Here is a 16,894-nt window from a genome sequence, read left to right as displayed (position 1 = left end):
AGCCTCCTTTAATCAGAAACAGTTCCTTTATCTTTCTTGACCTTGGCATTTTTTGAAAAGTACAGCCTAGTTGTTTTGAAGAATGTCCCTCAGTGGAGATCTGTCCATTTCTTCATGACTAGATTCAAGATACACATTTCAGGCAGGAATTTCCCAGAAGTGGTGCTGGTCCGTCCAGATGTGTTTTCTCCAGAGGCCCCTGACATTGTTTTTGTCCCAATACCGTTGATGAAAAATCAATTGGTCGAAGTTGTGTAAGGCAAATTTATCCACTATCAAGTTACTCTTTTCCCTTTGTAGTTAATAAGTAACTTGATGGGAGATACTTAGAGACTAAGTAACTATCCTGTTCCTCATCTGATCTACTGGTTTCAGCAGCCAGCATGTGGATAAAACTCTGTGTGAAGTCAAGTAAAGTCAAACTTCAGAAAGGAAAAAACCCCAGAGCTGGCTGAAGCAATAGCTGATGAGCAAGAACAAGCATTGAGACTTCTGTCTCAGACTTAATTTTAATAACCCCAGGATATGTTCAGTCCTAAAGGATATCAACCCTGAATATTCATTGGAAGGACTGAAGCTGAAGCTCCAATACTTTGGCCATCTGATTCGAAGAGATGACTCACTGAAAAAGACCCTGATGATGGGAAAGACTGAAGGCAAAAGGAGAAAGGGGTAGTAAAGGATAAGATGGTTAGATAGCATCACCAACTCAATGGACGTGATCTGAACAAACTCCGGGAGGTACTGAAGGACAGAGGAGCCTGGCGTGCTATATAGTCCATGAGGTCATGAAGAGTCAGACACAGCTTAGCGACTGAACAACAACTAATGTTTACTCTTAGCTGTTAAGAAAAAATATCTCTAGATTTGCTTTTGAAAGTATTCTGTAAGTACTTATTACTATGCTGGGTTCTCTTATGTGAGTCACGCCTGCTGGACACGGCCCTTCATTTACAAAGAGCAGTGGCAACACCCAAGTTCAGAGGTCTGACAGCTCGTCATCCTCACATGGAGGCCTGGCTCTCCAAGGCCACTGCTGAAGGGTCACAGTGGATTTCTGGTCCACTATTGGTGCACGTGAAGCTAAGTCGCTTCAGTTGGTTCTGACTCTGCAATGCTATGGGCTGTAGTCTGCCAGGCTCCTCTGTCCATGGGGATTCTCCAGGCAAGAATGCTGGAGTGGGTTGTGAATAAGCCAGACTGGAGTTCCTAAACCTGGCTGTGCCTTACTATAAGGCAATGCAAACTTGAGATTTTGTTTTTAAATATAGTTCCCATAGTGGTCCTATATTTAAAAACAAAACACTAACCCTCCATTAAGCTGAAGCTCCAATACTCTGACCACCTGATGTGAAGAACTGACTCATTGGAATAGATGCTGGGAAGGACTGAAGGCAGGAGAAGGGGATGACAGAGGATGAGATGGTTGGATGGCATCACCGACTCAATGGACATGAGTTTGAGTAAGCTCCGGGAGTTGATGATGGACAGGGAAGCCTGGTGTGCTGCAGTCCATGGGGTCGCAAAGAGTGGTACATGACTGAGCGACTGAACTGAACTCTCCATTGCCTTATAGTAAGAACAGCCAGGTTTAGGACCTCCAATTTGGCTTATTCAAAAAAACTTTTTTAAAACTCTGTTATCACAAAGTTAAAAGCTTCAGAAAGAACATGTTGAATTCACACACTGGTTGTTACACTACAACACAGTGATGTCCACATCCCTAACACTATGCTCTATATTGCATCTGCCTTTCCTCTTGGCATATGTATATTTTATCAGGATTGGGATCATATTACTTATACTAGACACCTTCAGGCTGGGTTCCACTAGATATTAAGCCCTACAGAAAAGGATTTATGTGTCTATTTTCTTTTTTTTTAACTTTTAATTTTATATTGGAGTAGGGCCGATTAACAATGCTTTGATAGTTTCAGGTGAAAAGCAAAGGGACTCAGTCACACATACACATGTATTCATTCTCCCTCAAACTCCTCTTCCATTCAGGCTGCCACACAACATTGAGCAGAGTTCTCCATGTTATACAATAGGACTGAGTGTCTATTTTAATTTTCTCAAGGATGGTCTATAACTCGAATCACTCCAGAAGCATGGGAGAGAAGTTAATTCATAATATATTGTGGTTGGCCAAAAAGTTCGTTTGGGCTTTTCTGTAAGATATTATGGGAAATCCCAAATGGACTTCTTGGTCAACCCAATATGATGATGACCTTAGAGCATTCAGGCTTAATCCTCTTGTAGAGCCCCAGCTGGGGAGGGCTGGTCTGAACTGTTATATAATTTGCTTTGTTCACCTAATGATCCTTTAAAGAGACATGTTATAAGCATATACCAGGCACTGGGAATATAAAGAAAATTAAGACATAGCCTTTCTCTTGAAATGAAAAATCCATCCAGGGAAAACAAAAATACCTAAATACTCAAAATGCCAAAAAGCGGAGGCGTGGCAGTACGCCTGGGGTGCCCCAAGCAACGGAACACTAGTGCCATCAGATGAAATCAGGGAAGCATCCCTGAGGAGATGAACTGTAGATGGGTCCTTTAAGCATAGACTAGACCTCAGAGACAGAAAGGAGAGAGAGAGCAGGTATTCCGGATGGGAGGACGGGCATGCCAAGATGCCCAGGGATGGCTGCTCCAGCCAGATCACAGAGGGTCTGGGGGAAAGTGGGAGAAGATGTAGCAAAGAAGGAATCATTAGACTTCCATGGTGGTCCAGGGGCTAAGACTCTGTGCTCCCAATGCAGGAGGCCCAGGTTCAATTCCTGGTCAGGGAACTAGATCCCATGTGCTGTAACTAAGAGTTCGCATGCCAACTAAAGATCCTTTGTGCTGCAACTGAGACCTGGCACAGTCAAATAAATGAATAAATAAACATCAAAAATTTAGAAAAGAAAGAATGAGGGCCTCCAAATTGGCCTCAGAGGAGGAGGTGACTCTAAGTGATCCTTAAACAGGAGGGCAGAGGGCTCACACAGGGATGTAAGAGGCCACAGGAGGGATGGTCAAGGGGCTCTGATGACCATCAGCCATCAGGGCTGATGGAGCAGCTGAGCCAGAGCAGGGATGGAGAGATGGGGGCCGACAAAGAGTGGTGAAGGAAGAGGCCACAGAACTTGGTGACTGAGCTGGCAGCAGCTGTTCTTTTAGCACCCAGCCTGCTGAGATCCAGCCTGCATAACAAATTCAGGCTGCTAATAGAAAAAAAAAAAAAAAAAGCAAAGCATGCAAGAAGGCCCCACCAGCTGCCACCATTCCACCATGCACTGAGACAATTTCACGACTGAGGCAGGGGTACCAGAGGGGGATGCGAGGAGGAGGCCAGAAGGGATAAGACAGGACACTGGAGTAAACTGAGGTAACTGCCAGGAGAACTGCCCAGGTCCCTCCAAGCTCTAACAAAACATCTTATGCAATATCTCTTGGGCGGTGGGCCCCCATGTGACAGCAAATTAGACATGCAGAAGATGCTACAGCAGAACACATCTGTGGCAACCTCCTGAATGCCACAAATAAAGCAAAATCTAAAAGCTACCTCTTCAGTGGAAGATCTCCCTCTTCATCTAAAGGGAATACAAGTAGTCAGGCTGAATAAATAATACTTAATAGGAAAAAGCAAAAGTCAGTAGAATGAACACTTAACAACAGTAACTCTGGGATCCAATATGAATAAGCTTCAATATGGGGACCTTTCCCTAAACTGGAGTATAATGGGCGAGTGTGTAAATTCTAAAATAACCAAGATCTCTCCTCCCAAAACAAAGGGTCAGGGTATGGGTTCTTATGCTTTGAGATTATGAAGAGACATCACCAAATAGGACCTTAGCAATATTCCTCAGGGAGCAGATAGCTGGTAAGTGGGGAAGGCAAGGTGGAGGATTCAGTAGGCAGTTTATGCAGTAATCTGGTATAGTGGTCCCTTGGTATCTACAGGAAATTGGTTCCAGGTACACCTCCACTGCTTGGACACCAAAATCCATGGATGCGCAAGTCTTTTATATTAAATGATGCAGTATTTGCATATAATCTATGTATATCTTCCCGTATACATTTTAAATCAGCTCTAGATTACTTATAATACCTAATACAATATAAATGCTATGTACATAGCTGCTGGCACACAGCAAACTCGTTTTGTTCTCTGGAACTTCAGGAAATGTTCCTTTTTGAATATTTTTGATCTGCACTTGGTCAGCATGGAGGGCTGACTATATTCAATAACACTTTGTGTCCTTTAGGAACAGAAGAACCAAAGTAGTCATATAAAACGACAAATCAGAAAGTGATAATGACCCCAGAAAAGGAACTGGAGGAACACTGACTGGGAACAACCAGAAGGTTGACAGGCCCTGGCCTTTGAGAGCCTGAAAGAGAGGAACAACCACAGAAGACAAAGGAAAGTTTTGTTTGAGTTGTTTTAAGCTCAAAACAAGTTAAGCGTGTTTGAATTCCTAAAACCGACAACATGCATTCAGGTCTGTGAGAAGCAACACTAAAACATACAATTTCCTTTTATGTCTAAATCACACATCCCTTTTACTCTCTGCTCCGAAAATTTGGAAAACCAGCTCTTGGGCAGGATCCCAAACAGGCACACTGTCATTCATGTAACCTCGTTTTTAATCAGGCAGAGAGTATGTGCCTGGGGGTATAGCAAGAAGCAACACAGATATAGCCTGTTTTTTAAAGAGCTCTCATCTCATTTGTAAAATTAGACAAGTAGATCCATCACCAATGCTATTATTTTCCTCAATTTTCTTGTTAACTTATTCTACATTGGATATGAGGGCAGTGTTAGGAGATATTTTACATTTGGGGGACATGGGTGTATTGTGTGTTTGGGAGGGAGCTTAGAAAAGGCTCCCCCCACTTCTGGAAGGAATAATGGGTAGGACTTGGTGGGGGTTGGGGAAGCAGGTGCCCCTGAGCAGGGATAGCTGGCACTACAGTGAGTGTTTGAAGGTCCAGCCCCGGAGGGAACAACATACTGAGAGGCTGCAAAAGGAAGCAGCGCATGCCATGGTAGGCTGGAATTTTATCCTAAGATAAAAGAAGCAACTGTGGGATGGGGATTTCAACTGCAACTGGATTTTGGAGAGACACCTCTTGAGGCAGGACTGGAGATGTGGAAGTCCTATTGTGAAGCAGGACCAGTGAGGAAGTTGCCATGGAGACCCGACACAGTGAGGATGCTGTGCCTGGAAACGCAGGAACCTGGACTAGGGACCACCTCAGATCAACCTCTCAGGAATTTCGATGGGAGTTCTTCTGATGGGTGGGGTGTGATGTGCTGAGTGCCGCAAAGACAGAGATGCGTTTGCCTCATCCACCACCTCCAGGTCAGTTTGCCTGAGTCTGAATCCCTGCTCTGCCCCGTACAGTTTCTTGACCTCCCTGAGCCTCAGTGCCCTCATTTGTAAAATGAGGATAATAACAGTGTCAAACTTGTATGGCTTCTGTGAACATTAAAAGAACATACATACATATATGTCTGTATACACATAATATAACATATATGTGCCTGAGGGCATAGCAAGCAGCAACACGCAGCCTATACATATACATATATAACATGTATATAACATGGCCTATACATATACATATATAATATGTCTAATACAGGTAAGGATATAGTGAGTCAGTACAGCATTTATCTTTATTTCTGTCCTATATTTTATAGCATGTGGGTTTGTTGTAGAGAGTAGTATATAAGATTTTCAAAGAGTCACCCTCTGTGAACCACAAAACACTCTTAGATTCTCATGAATCTCCATTCGCTTGGTAGATAATTGGACCCCTCTACTGTTAGCTCTGACTGCCCTCTTTATCACCATAAATATCTTCAATGTTTATAGGAGGCAAAGATACCATGAGCCACATGTGGCTGCTGAGTAATTCAAATATAGCCCATCCAAACTGAGATGTGTTCTCATGTAAGATACACACAAGGCTTTGAAGGCTTAAGTTTGACGAGAAGAATGTAAAATAGCTCAATAACAACTTTTGTATTGATTAATAATATTTTATACATATTGGTTTAATGAAAATAAATCATTAAAATTAATTCACCTGTCTAAAAAAAATCCTTCTAATCTTTTGGGTTTAATCTCTAATCTCTTGGCTATGTTCCTAACTTAATTTAGTTGACTGGGTTATTAATTTTTGCCTATTTTCTTACTAATATGAGTCATTAAGACTGCATATTTCCCTTACTTTATTTAGTTGCAACCCACAAGCTTTAGGTGTACAATTCATTCTACAAATTTTGACATATCTTTTTCCATTGCTGTTACTTCTTGATCATTTAAATCTAAATACTTTCAAATTTAAATTTTCAAATATGTTTTTAAATTATATTTTAAAACTGATATATAATTTAGTTTTGTTGAATTCAGAGAACTTGGTCAATATGATACTAATTATTTTAAATATGTTAGAACTTACTTTATGACCTGGTGTATGTTCAAGTTTTGTAAAAGTATACTCTTCACTTGCTGGAACCATGTTTTCTATTTAATTGGTTTGATCAAGCTTACTAATTGCTTTGCTTCTTAAATCAATCCCTTGTTGGTTTTTAGTTAGCTTGTTCCATCAGTTACTGAAATAGATATGCTAAAATCTCTCATTATGTTGTCACATTTGTCAACTTTTTTTTATCATTCTGTCACTTTTTACTTTGTATAGTTTGGAGCTGTATTATTAGGTGCATACTAGTTTTTTTTTTTTTCTTTTAATCTTCCTGGGAAACCAAAACTTTGATCCATTGGTTTCCTTTTAATTTTTTAAATGTAGCTATTAGAAAATTTTAATTATATATATATGGCTTGGGTTATATTTCTACTAGACAGAGCCACTCCAAAGGAAGAATAAACAAGATAATCAGGTACCAAATCCTGGTAAGGACTTGATTGCAGAAAATGACAAGCAAAACACAGAGAGTGTTGGCAGCCCTATTTGAAAAAAAAAAAAAAAAAGTACCACAACTCTGTCTTCCTCTTTTGTTGCTGGAGTCTAGATTGGAAATGAAAACAAGATGTTTGTGAAAAGCAGAAATGAGGTAGAGAACAAGAAACAAGAGGATATAAAAGTAGAAGCTGAGGGGAGAGAAAAGACTAGAGAAGAAGGAACACTACATGAATAACAGAAAAACAGCTTCTGCTTTAAGCTCAACACATATAAGCCTTTAATTATGAAAATGACACCTCGTCTTAAAGGCAGACTTCATGTTCAAAACACAACATCCTATTCCATCAAAACAGACTTTTCAAATGTGTTATTTGTATCTATTTTTCCCTCTTTAATCATATCACATCACATGAAACGGAATCATTAATTCCAGATATTTAAAACTTGAAAAGGGGAAGAATTCATGGGTATAAGAAGTTGATGAACCATCCAATATTACTTAATTCTGGATATTTTTCTGCACTCTAAAGGGCAACAAAAATGTCTTGCATGGCCTCAAAAGACCAAACAAGAAATAGGCTTTTCCTCTAGGACGTGGGGGAATTCTTAAGTAGAAACCCAGAGGTACAGGGAACACAAGTCACATAACTAAAAACAAAGCAGAGAAAGTGCGGTCTTAGAAAAGGTAAGGGAGGAGAAGTTCCCTGGGGTGTCTGTGCCAGTCTGGCCAGAGACAACCACTTCCTGACCACAGAGGCTCATGGAGCTAAAGGGCTCCCCAGGGCTCAGCCTGTCCTGCCGCCTGACCCAGGGTCCTGTGGCCTGACCCAGGGCGGCCTGTGGCCTGGAGGTGATTGCACTAGCCGAGAATCTACAGCGCACAGCCACGTGGTAACTGATCGCGGCTCCTGGCACAAGTCCTTCCTCAGTCTCCCCGGTTCAAAGTCAGTGTTGAGCTAATCAGTTAGTAGTGAGGAACTACCCAGGCAAAGCTAAGTATACACACACCCGTGACCCAGGAATCACACCCCTACATAGACCCTCATCAGAAATGCACATACAGGGGCTTCCCAGGTGGCACTGGTGGTAAAGAATCTGCCTGTCAATGCAGCGGACACAAGAGACACAGGTTCGATCTCTGGGTCTGGAAGATACCCTGCAGTAGGAAGCAGCAACCCACTCTGGTATTCCTACCTGGAGAATTCTATGGACAGAGGAGCCTGGTGGGCTACAGTCCATGGGGCCATAAAGAGCTGGACACGACTGAGTGACTGAGTACACTGATGGTCCAGTGGTCAAAACTCCATGCTCCCCATGCAAGGGCCCTGGGTTCAATCCCTGGCCAGGGAACCAGAACCCACATGCCACAATAAATAAAAAAAATTAAATAAATATAATACTTTAAAAAGCTGTTAAAAAGAGAAATATGTATACACACACACACACACACACAAAGCCAGGTATGAAAACAGTCACGGCAGCACTAACTGTAATAGCCAAAGCTGCCAACTTCTCAAGTGTCCATCAACAGTGCAAAGACAAAGATATAATATATTATTCACCCACAGGCCCAATCAGTAATGAGAATGAGCACCCTACAGCGAGAGGCAGCATCTGTTGTGAGTCTCAGAAACCCAAGTCTGAAGGAAAGAAGACAGACGCTGCAGAATTCCAGGGATACAAGTTCTAGAGTCAGCAGGGGTTCTCTTCCAGGACGTAGTGACTCAAAGGGGACCCATGGGGTGCTCCTGCTTCTTGATCTCAGAGCATGGTATGCTGAATCTGTAAAATCTGTTGGACAGTAATCCACTTAGGCCTACTTTTCTAGCATGTATGCTATACTTAGAAAAACAAGATAACACTCTTCTAAGTAAGACAAGCCTGGTAATGTCCTTGTACCTCTCTAACCTCGTTTTTCTTCTGCTCGCTACATCTTCCTTGCTCCCCCTCTGCATCTATGCTCAAGCTGGGTCTCTCTCCCTGATGGCCTACATGTCACCATCCACAGTGATGGTTTCCTCCCACACTAAGCCAGTGATTCACCCACTTCTGGATGCCTTTGCTACCTTAAACCTCTCACACTGATCCAGCCCCTTGCTGCTGCTTCTCGGCAGACAGGGAGTGCGTACCATTGTTAATGTGCGTATACTTCCAGTTGCTTTCATTCTGCCAAGGCTTCCCAGATGAACCAAAACACAGAGCATGCCCTCTGGGAGCACCTCCACAGGCAATTCAGATTAAATCGATTAAAACTGCTTCTCAGGAACTAGAAGGGTGTGCAAAGGGAGCCGTGACCTTTCTTCCAAGACTCTCCCTTCTGCCCCCAGCACCTGGATGAACTCCCATAGAAGACCTGAAACCTCTTCTATTGTCTCTTTCACCTCCCAAGAGCCAACCTGCTAGACAAACTCCTGCCAAACAGGCCAGCAGGGCAAATAGGGGAGGACTGGAGGAGGCACATCAAAGAACAAAGGGTTTTTTTCTTATCCTGCCTTGAACATAGTCTTAAAATTCAACACTATTACTCAGCCAAAAAAAAAAGAACAAAATTGCTGGGAAAGAGTGAGGGCAGGAGGAGAAGGGGACGACAGAAAATGAGATGGTTGGATTGCATCACCGACTCAATGGACATGGGTTTGGGTGGACTCCGGGAGTTGGCGATGGACAGGGAGGCCTGGTGTGTTGTGGTTCATGGGGTCGCAAAGAGTTGGACACGACTGAGTGACTGAACTGAACTGAACTGAATCCCATTTGCAGCCACACATATGGACCTACAGACTGTAATACTGAGTGAAGCAAGTCAGACAAAGACAAATATCAGAGGATATCGCTTATATGTGGAATCTAAAAAAACTTATTTACAAAACAGAAATAGAATCACAGATGTAGAAAATAAACTTATGGTTACCAAGGGGGAAAGAAGAGGGGAGGGTTACTTGGGAGACTGGGATTGACATATATACACTACTATATATAAGACAGATGAACAACCTACTGTATAGCACAGAGAACTCTTATTCTGTACTGTATAATGAATGGTCTATATGGAAAAAAAAAAAAAAATATATATATATATATATATGGCTTCCCCAGTGGCTCCACGGTAAAGAATCTACCTGCAATGCAGGAGATACAAGGTTCCATCCCTCGGTTGGGAACATACACTAGAGAAGGAAATGGCAACCCACTCCAATATTCTTGCCTGGGAAATCCCATGGACAGAGGAGCCTGGTGGGCTACAGTCTAGCATGTATGCAAAAAGTCGAACACGACATAGTGACTAAACAACAACAAATACATATTTATATATAACTGATTCACTTGGCTGTACAGCAGAAACTAACACAACACTGTAAACCAAGTATATTCCAATAAGAACTAATAAATTAATTCAAAAAAATTCAATACTAACCTATTGTGGTAATATGAAACAATCTGGCAGTTTACTCCAAAATTATAAGCATTTTCAAAACAGGCAGTCATTAATATGCATGTTTATAATTAATGCCTGTCAGCCCTCTACCTCTCCCTTCCACAAACACCTTCATGCCTTCCCACCTCACCCACTTTTTTTCTTGCCTAGAGGAACACCCAACAACTAATCATAACCAAGATTCATTTCATCTCACAGAAACAGCATTCCTCAGACAACAGAGAGACCTATGAAGAGGTTCACTATACCCTGGTCACAGGGCTCTGCCAGTTCACATCAGTCTCTCCTCGTCCAAGCCCTGGCTGGAATTCAGGTGATTCCTGGCTCTACGACCAGAAATGTAAGACATTCTCCTAACCTGTCAAGCTTTCAGGATTAGGCAAGTGAAACCACAACCCAACCTGACAGTTTCTGACTCTGTGCCCCTTCACTCAGCAGACAGGATTCCTCCCCAAGGTTTTTCTCTTCTGCGGAAGCAGATTACCAAGAGGGCTCCGTTTAACACCAGAGGGCAGGAGCCACTTCTCCTTCCTGTTTGTAATCCCAAAGTCAGATCCATGCTTGGCCTGATGAGCAGGTAAACCAAAGGGGCAGATGTAGGCTGGCAGGTAAAAACCATTTTCCCTTTTAAACAGACTGATACCTAATGAAGCAAAGGCCACAGACATGAACTAAGACATGAGGACATAAAATTTGTCTTTCCAGTGAGTTAGTGATTCTGCAGGACCCTCTTCACTGGTGAACACATTTGCCATCAGAACCAGAGAACCAGAGGCCTGAAAGGGATCTTGGCCATCCGCAGGTCAAGCCTCCCACTACAGATTAGGAGATGGGAGTCTTACACGTTGGCCAAGGTCACCCACCTCTTGTGGGGTTGGGCAGGACCTATCTTCTTCCTATTCGAAGACGCTCTCAGAAAATCTTATATTACTTAACACACTAAAGGGGCATATGAATGCATGCCCACGTCAAGCCACTCCTTACAATTCAGGAAACACCAAAGGTCACCAAAATGTGTCTCTTCCACAGGGCTGGCCGCACAGAGTGGGCACGAAAGGTCACTGGCGAATTTCTACCTGCAGACACTGCACATCACGCCTTCCCGATGGATGTGAAAGACAGCCGCCGGAGCTGCTAGTCACCGAGGGTCCCCCAGTCATGTCCCGGGGAAATGAGTTAACTGGGCTCTCCTGGCTCGGAAGCTTCGAGCAATGAATTAAACCCCAAGTCGCTGCGGAACACAGAGGGGAAAGGGACACCGCGCCTGGAGCGCACATCCCGGCCATTCACCCCTCCGTCTCCACCGCGTCCACACTTGCGCGGGCCGCGGCGTACCCAGCCGGTCCGCTCCGCGCGAGGCCACGACTCCCAGCCCGTGCCCCCGCCAGGCGCATTTGGGGGAGCCGTGCCCTGGGCGCTGCCCGTAGGAGGCTGGGGCGGAGCCGCCGGGCCCAGCCACTCGGGGGCAGGGACCGATCGCCGCCGCCGCCCCCGGCCAGCGGGCCCCGCTACGCCGAGGAGGGGTCTGCGCCACGTACCTCGGCCGGCAGGTGCCGCCGCCGCCGCCTCGGTTCGCGGCTGCAGGGGACGCCGCTCCGCGCCGCCCGCCGCCTTCTTTCGCATATTAGGGAACGGGCGCCAGCCTGCCTTTAGTCCCGGGCCCCGCGCCCCGGCCCGCCCCCAGCGCCTCGCTAGCGCCCATTCAGTACCGGACAGAGCGCTCCCCGGCTCGGATGCGGAGGAGGGGCGTGGGGCGGGGCCGGGAGTCACGAGGATACTAGAACCAATCACAGCGCGCGAGGGCTCCCGAGCCTGCCTCGCTCCCTGGACTCGCACCCCTCCACCCTGCGGGGCTAGGGGAGCCGGGCGCCCCCAGCTGGACGCACGTCGGGCTGTGTGCTGACCCTGGAGGGGTTCCCGGGCACCCACCGCCCTCGAGATCTCTGCGCGCGGTTAGATGGTGAAGGAACAAAAGGTGTTTGGACTGAGCGTAGGCTTTACTGCGCAGAGGACTCGTAGACGCGGAGCCGCTGAATGAAGGGGCTTTATGGAGTCACGTGCTTTATTCTCTAGGATGGACCAGCAGACAACACTGGATTGGAGTTCCTCGGGCCCTGGAGACAACGAGAGCTGCCTGAATGTATCTGGGGATTTGCTGAACAGTTTTATGTTGTTCCAAGTATTGGAGAAAAGTGAGAGAGCACTAGTTTCGTGGATGGGTTATTGAGACTGCAGAAGTGAGTCACACTAAATGTTTTAGTGGCAGAGTATGAATGCGAACCTGCGTTTGGAGTGCTCATTTCCTAATCTCTGGAGTTCCCCTTGAGTCTGGAGAGGAACTGTCACACAGTTTTTAAAAGCGTGAATATTCGTGAATCCCCAAGTTCAGGAATTAAAAGACTTGAAAGCACGGATATGTTGTTTCTTTAATACAGCCAGGTGTGTATAATACGCCTTGCGACATTTCTGTGCGGTAGGACTTGTTGACTCTTCAGTAAGGTCAGTGAAGTTGTTCTGCTTTCAGAATTTCCTTTGGGGTTGGCGAACACAGGGCATCCCGGTCATGTGCCTGTGATGTAGGTTCCGGTTCCAGTTTGAAAAGCAGGATCCTAGACACGGAGCCAAATATATTTGCATAAACGGAGAGTCTTGTCACTCTTTTTTTGCAACAGTTTGCACACGGTTTGCACAGTTCTAAACAGGGCTTGGAGTTGTCTGTGCTCTTCCCCCGCTGGGGGCAGAGGGACTGGGGGGAAAATGTGGGATCTTGTGTAACAAAGATCAGGAGGGAAAACTTGGAAAGGAAATGATGGAAGGACTGCCTTCACACCTTTCAAAAGGATTTTGTCCTAAAACTGTTTCTCGATTGATTATTCAAAGGTGAGGACATGTGAGCATTTTTAAAATATTGAAGGAAAAGTTGTCACTAGGAGATCTGTATCCTGGGTGTTGGCCAAGGCTGTCTAGCAGAGCCAAGGCCTAGCTCTCTGGGATAAGTGACAGCTGCAAGGAGAATGCTAAGCACCTCAGCCCCTCTCTTGGAGATAAGCAGAGGCCTGCCTTATCAGACACTCTTTACTTTTATCTGCCTCAGCTGCTCTTCTGCTTTTCTCCCAGATATTCTTTATTCATAAAGCCAGACCTCATTTGAAAGTATTTATTAGAATGGGTACAGCTGATCTTCCAGTCAATCCACCACTAGCAGAACCATTGTTGTTGTTTAGTCATTCAGTCACTCAGTTGTATCAGACTGTTTGTGACCCCATGGACTGTAGACCAGACTCCTCTGTCCTTGGGATTTCCCAGGCAAGAATACTGGAGTGGGTTTCCATTTCTGTATCCCGCACTGGTTGGCAGATTCTCTATCATTGAGCCATCAGGGAGCCCAGCAGAACCATGGTGAGGCCTTACCCCCATTCTCCTCTCCTGTGCAGAGACCTCATCCACCCACCTCCACATTTCAGCTGCCCTGAGGCAGGCAAGAACCAGATACCCTTTATGGCTGGCATGAGGCTCAGCAGTACCCTGGCTTGGAAGGTTGTGAGAAAGACTGACTTTGTGCAACAAGATAAGCCGTGCTTTTAATTCTCCTTCCACTAAGCTGCAGGGCCACCTTTAGTTACTTCTGGCCATAATACAGAGCATGCGAGATCATAGTTCCCCAAGGAAATCAACCCCAAATACTCTATAAAGTGGAAGCATGAATGGCCACTGAATGGCCAGGGAAATCCCCACCACCCTTAGTTACTGTTCAGGGTTATGACAGAGATCCCCAAACAATAGATGAGAATCAGCCACTGGATCTCAAAGCCTCATAGGTGTGTGTGTGCTCAATCATATCTGACTCTTTGCAACCCAATGTACTATGGCCCACCAGGCTCCTCTGTCTGTGGGATTTCCCCAGGCAAGAATACCAGAGCAGGTTGCCATTTCCTACTGAGGGGGATCTTCCAGGCCTAGGCATCGAACTCATGTCTCTTGAGTCTCCTGCATTGGCAGGTGGACTGTTTACATTTGCTCCACCTGGGAAGACCTCAAGACAGATACTGGTCTCAGAAAAACCTTTGGACCCTGGCTAGCAAAATGGTGAGGCTGCTTGTGAATTTGGGACAGCATCCACAATTTTGTAATTTGTTCATTACTTTATGCTCATTACTTTGGTCATTCTCATAGCAGATACTGTGATTGATTCCAACATCCATTTCATCTTCCCCCTTCTGTGATGCAACATACAGTTAAGGTAAGCCTGCTCCACTCTTAGCTCTATGACTGGGCTCTGATTGGTCCAAGTCAGTGGTTCTCAAAGTATGGTCCACAGACCTCTGGTCAGGGGTGTCCCTTTCAGACAACCTTTCAGGGGTGACCTTTCAAAGAATCTCTGAAGTCAAAATTATTTCATTGTAATCTAAGAGATTATTTTCCTTTGTTTATGATAGTGCAAAAGCAAAGGTATGCAAAAGGTGTTCTGGTGCTTTCCCAAAGGAAGGGCACCCAACTGTAGTAGTGTTTTCATCACCACACACTCATGGTAGGAAAAAAGAAAGGCGGTTTCATTTGAGAATTTTCTGGATGGAGCAGCAAAAATGTGATTAACTCATTAAAAGCTCAGTCTCTCTTGAGTACACACCTTGTAAATATTTTACATGGAAACTGCACATAAAACACTTGCTGCAAATTGACGTGATGGTTATGCAAGAAGAAGCACTCATGAAGTCATTTGAGTTGCAAGCTGAAATAGCTGGTGGGTTTTTTGTTTTTTCTTGGAACTCCATTCTTACTTGAGAAAACAACTGACAGATTATGGTTATCTCAACTTGGGTGTTTGGCAGACTTTTTCTTGCAAATGAACTAAGCAAGCCTATCTCTTCAAGGAAAACAATTGACTACTTGTTACCAATCTTGAAAAAATTTTGGATTTCAAAAGAAATTTGGAATTTTGGAAAACTTGTGTCACTGTCAACTTGATAGTTTTTCAGTATTTAGGGACTTTTCTGATGAGATCAATGGTAATATAAGTGAATGTAAGTTTTAGTTATTGGGTAATGTATTGTGTGCCAATATTTGGAAGACCTACATTTACTTAGTGAATCGATGTTTTTCAAATGACTAATGTATGATGTTGCAAAATCATATATGGGTAAAAGATCTATTTTCAATGCAAGGCAAACTAAACTTTATTTTCTTAATATAAAGCAGATTATATTTATTGTCCATGCCACGCTGCATTGGGACTCTTAGTCCCCAGCTAGAGATTGAACCCATGGCCCCTGTATGGAAGCTTGGAGTCCTAACCACTGGACTGCCAGGGAATTCCCCAGTGGATTTTAATTTGGCAACATGGCAATGGCACTCCACTCCAGTACTCTTGCCTGGAAAATCCCATGGACGGAGGAGCCTGGTAGGCTGCAGTCCATGGGGTCGCTGGGAGTCGGACACGACTGAGCGACTTCACTTTCACTTTTCACTTCCATGCGTTGGATTGGAGAAGGAAATGGCAACCCACTCCAGTATTCTTGCCTGGAGAATCCCAGGGACGGGAAAGCCTGGTGGGCTGCCATCTGTGGGGGGTCGCACAGAGTTGGACACGACTGAAGCGACTTAGCAGCGGTAGCAGCAAAGTTTATAGTAAGAGTTCAGATTCCACAATGCAACGAACCATTAAGAAATTACCTCTTGGACTTCCCTGGTGATCCAGTGATTAGGAGCCTGCCTACCAAAGCAGGGGAGACAGGTTTGATCCCTGGTCTGGGAAGATGCCACATGCCTTGGAAAAGCTAAGCCTGTGTGCTGCAACTACTGAAGCCCAAGTACTCAAACCCTATGCTCTCCAACAAGAGAAGTCACCATAATGAGAAGCCTGAGCACCGCAACTACAGAGTAGCCCCCATCCACAGCAAGGAAGACCCAGTGCAGCCAAAAATAAATAAATCAGTAAATAAATAAAATTATATAAATAAAGAAATAACCTCTTGTAGAGTTTTGCTGTACTATCAAAGAAGAATATCCATAATATTCCTGAAAGACTATTAAAGTACTCTTTGCTTTTCCAATTTTGTATCAATGTGAAGTAGGTTTTCTTCACATAATTTAACCAAAACAACTTGTAACATTGAATGCAAAAGCAGATATGAAAATCCAGCTGTATTCTATTAAGCCATACTTAAAGAGACTTGCAAATGTGTTTTTTTTTAAAAACCATTCTTCTCACCATCTTTTTGTTTTTGAAACATCAGCCTTTTTGTCAACATGTTAATATGCAATTTTATTATTTATATGAATTATTTTATTATTTTTAAAGAATTGTTTTTTCTTTCAGTTTTATTGAGATATAATTGACAAACAGCACTGTAGAAATTTAAGATGTACAACGTGATTTGACTTACATACATCATGAAATGATTATCATAAGTTTATAAAGTAATTAGCCCCTAACTAATAAAAATAAATGAAAAAAATTAAAGAAAAAAAGAAATGATTATCATAAGTTTAGTAAACACCCATCATTTCATCTAGATACAAAATTAAAGAAATAGA

At 44.0% G+C, this 16,894-nt stretch overlaps 1 protein-coding gene and 1 long non-coding RNA gene across 3 annotated transcripts in view; one reads left to right on the top strand and one right to left on the bottom strand.

The window, feature by feature from the left end:
• Positions 1-12,115, bottom strand: part of ST3GAL5 (ST3 beta-galactoside alpha-2,3-sialyltransferase 5) — a 73,273-nt gene extending 61,158 nt beyond the window's left edge. The window contains exon 1 of one of the 2 annotated variants that reach the window (XM_020889448.2): positions 11,899-12,115. In XM_020889448.2, the coding sequence (XP_020745107.1) occupies positions 11,899-11,983 (85 nt within the window). In that variant the 5' untranslated portion in view covers positions 11,984-12,115. Of the gene's footprint in view, positions 1-11,436; positions 11,641-11,898 lie in introns of those variants that run through there. The other variant, XM_070479479.1, reaches the window with a different exon arrangement.
• LOC110134783 (uncharacterized) lies at positions 5,227-11,476 on the top strand. Its single transcript, XR_002313166.2, has 3 exons — positions 5,227-5,360; positions 10,559-10,700; positions 11,390-11,476. It is a non-coding gene; the product is annotated as an uncharacterized lncRNA (long non-coding RNA).
• Positions 12,116-16,894: the final 4,779 nt, after the last annotated feature.

Source organism: Odocoileus virginianus, chromosome 2 (assembly GCF_023699985.2).
Source record: "Odocoileus virginianus isolate 20LAN1187 ecotype Illinois chromosome 2, Ovbor_1.2, whole genome shotgun sequence".
NCBI classification, from domain to species: Eukaryota; Metazoa; Chordata; class Mammalia; order Artiodactyla; family Cervidae; genus Odocoileus; species Odocoileus virginianus.
This window is presented reverse-complemented; position numbering and strand designations above follow the sequence as displayed.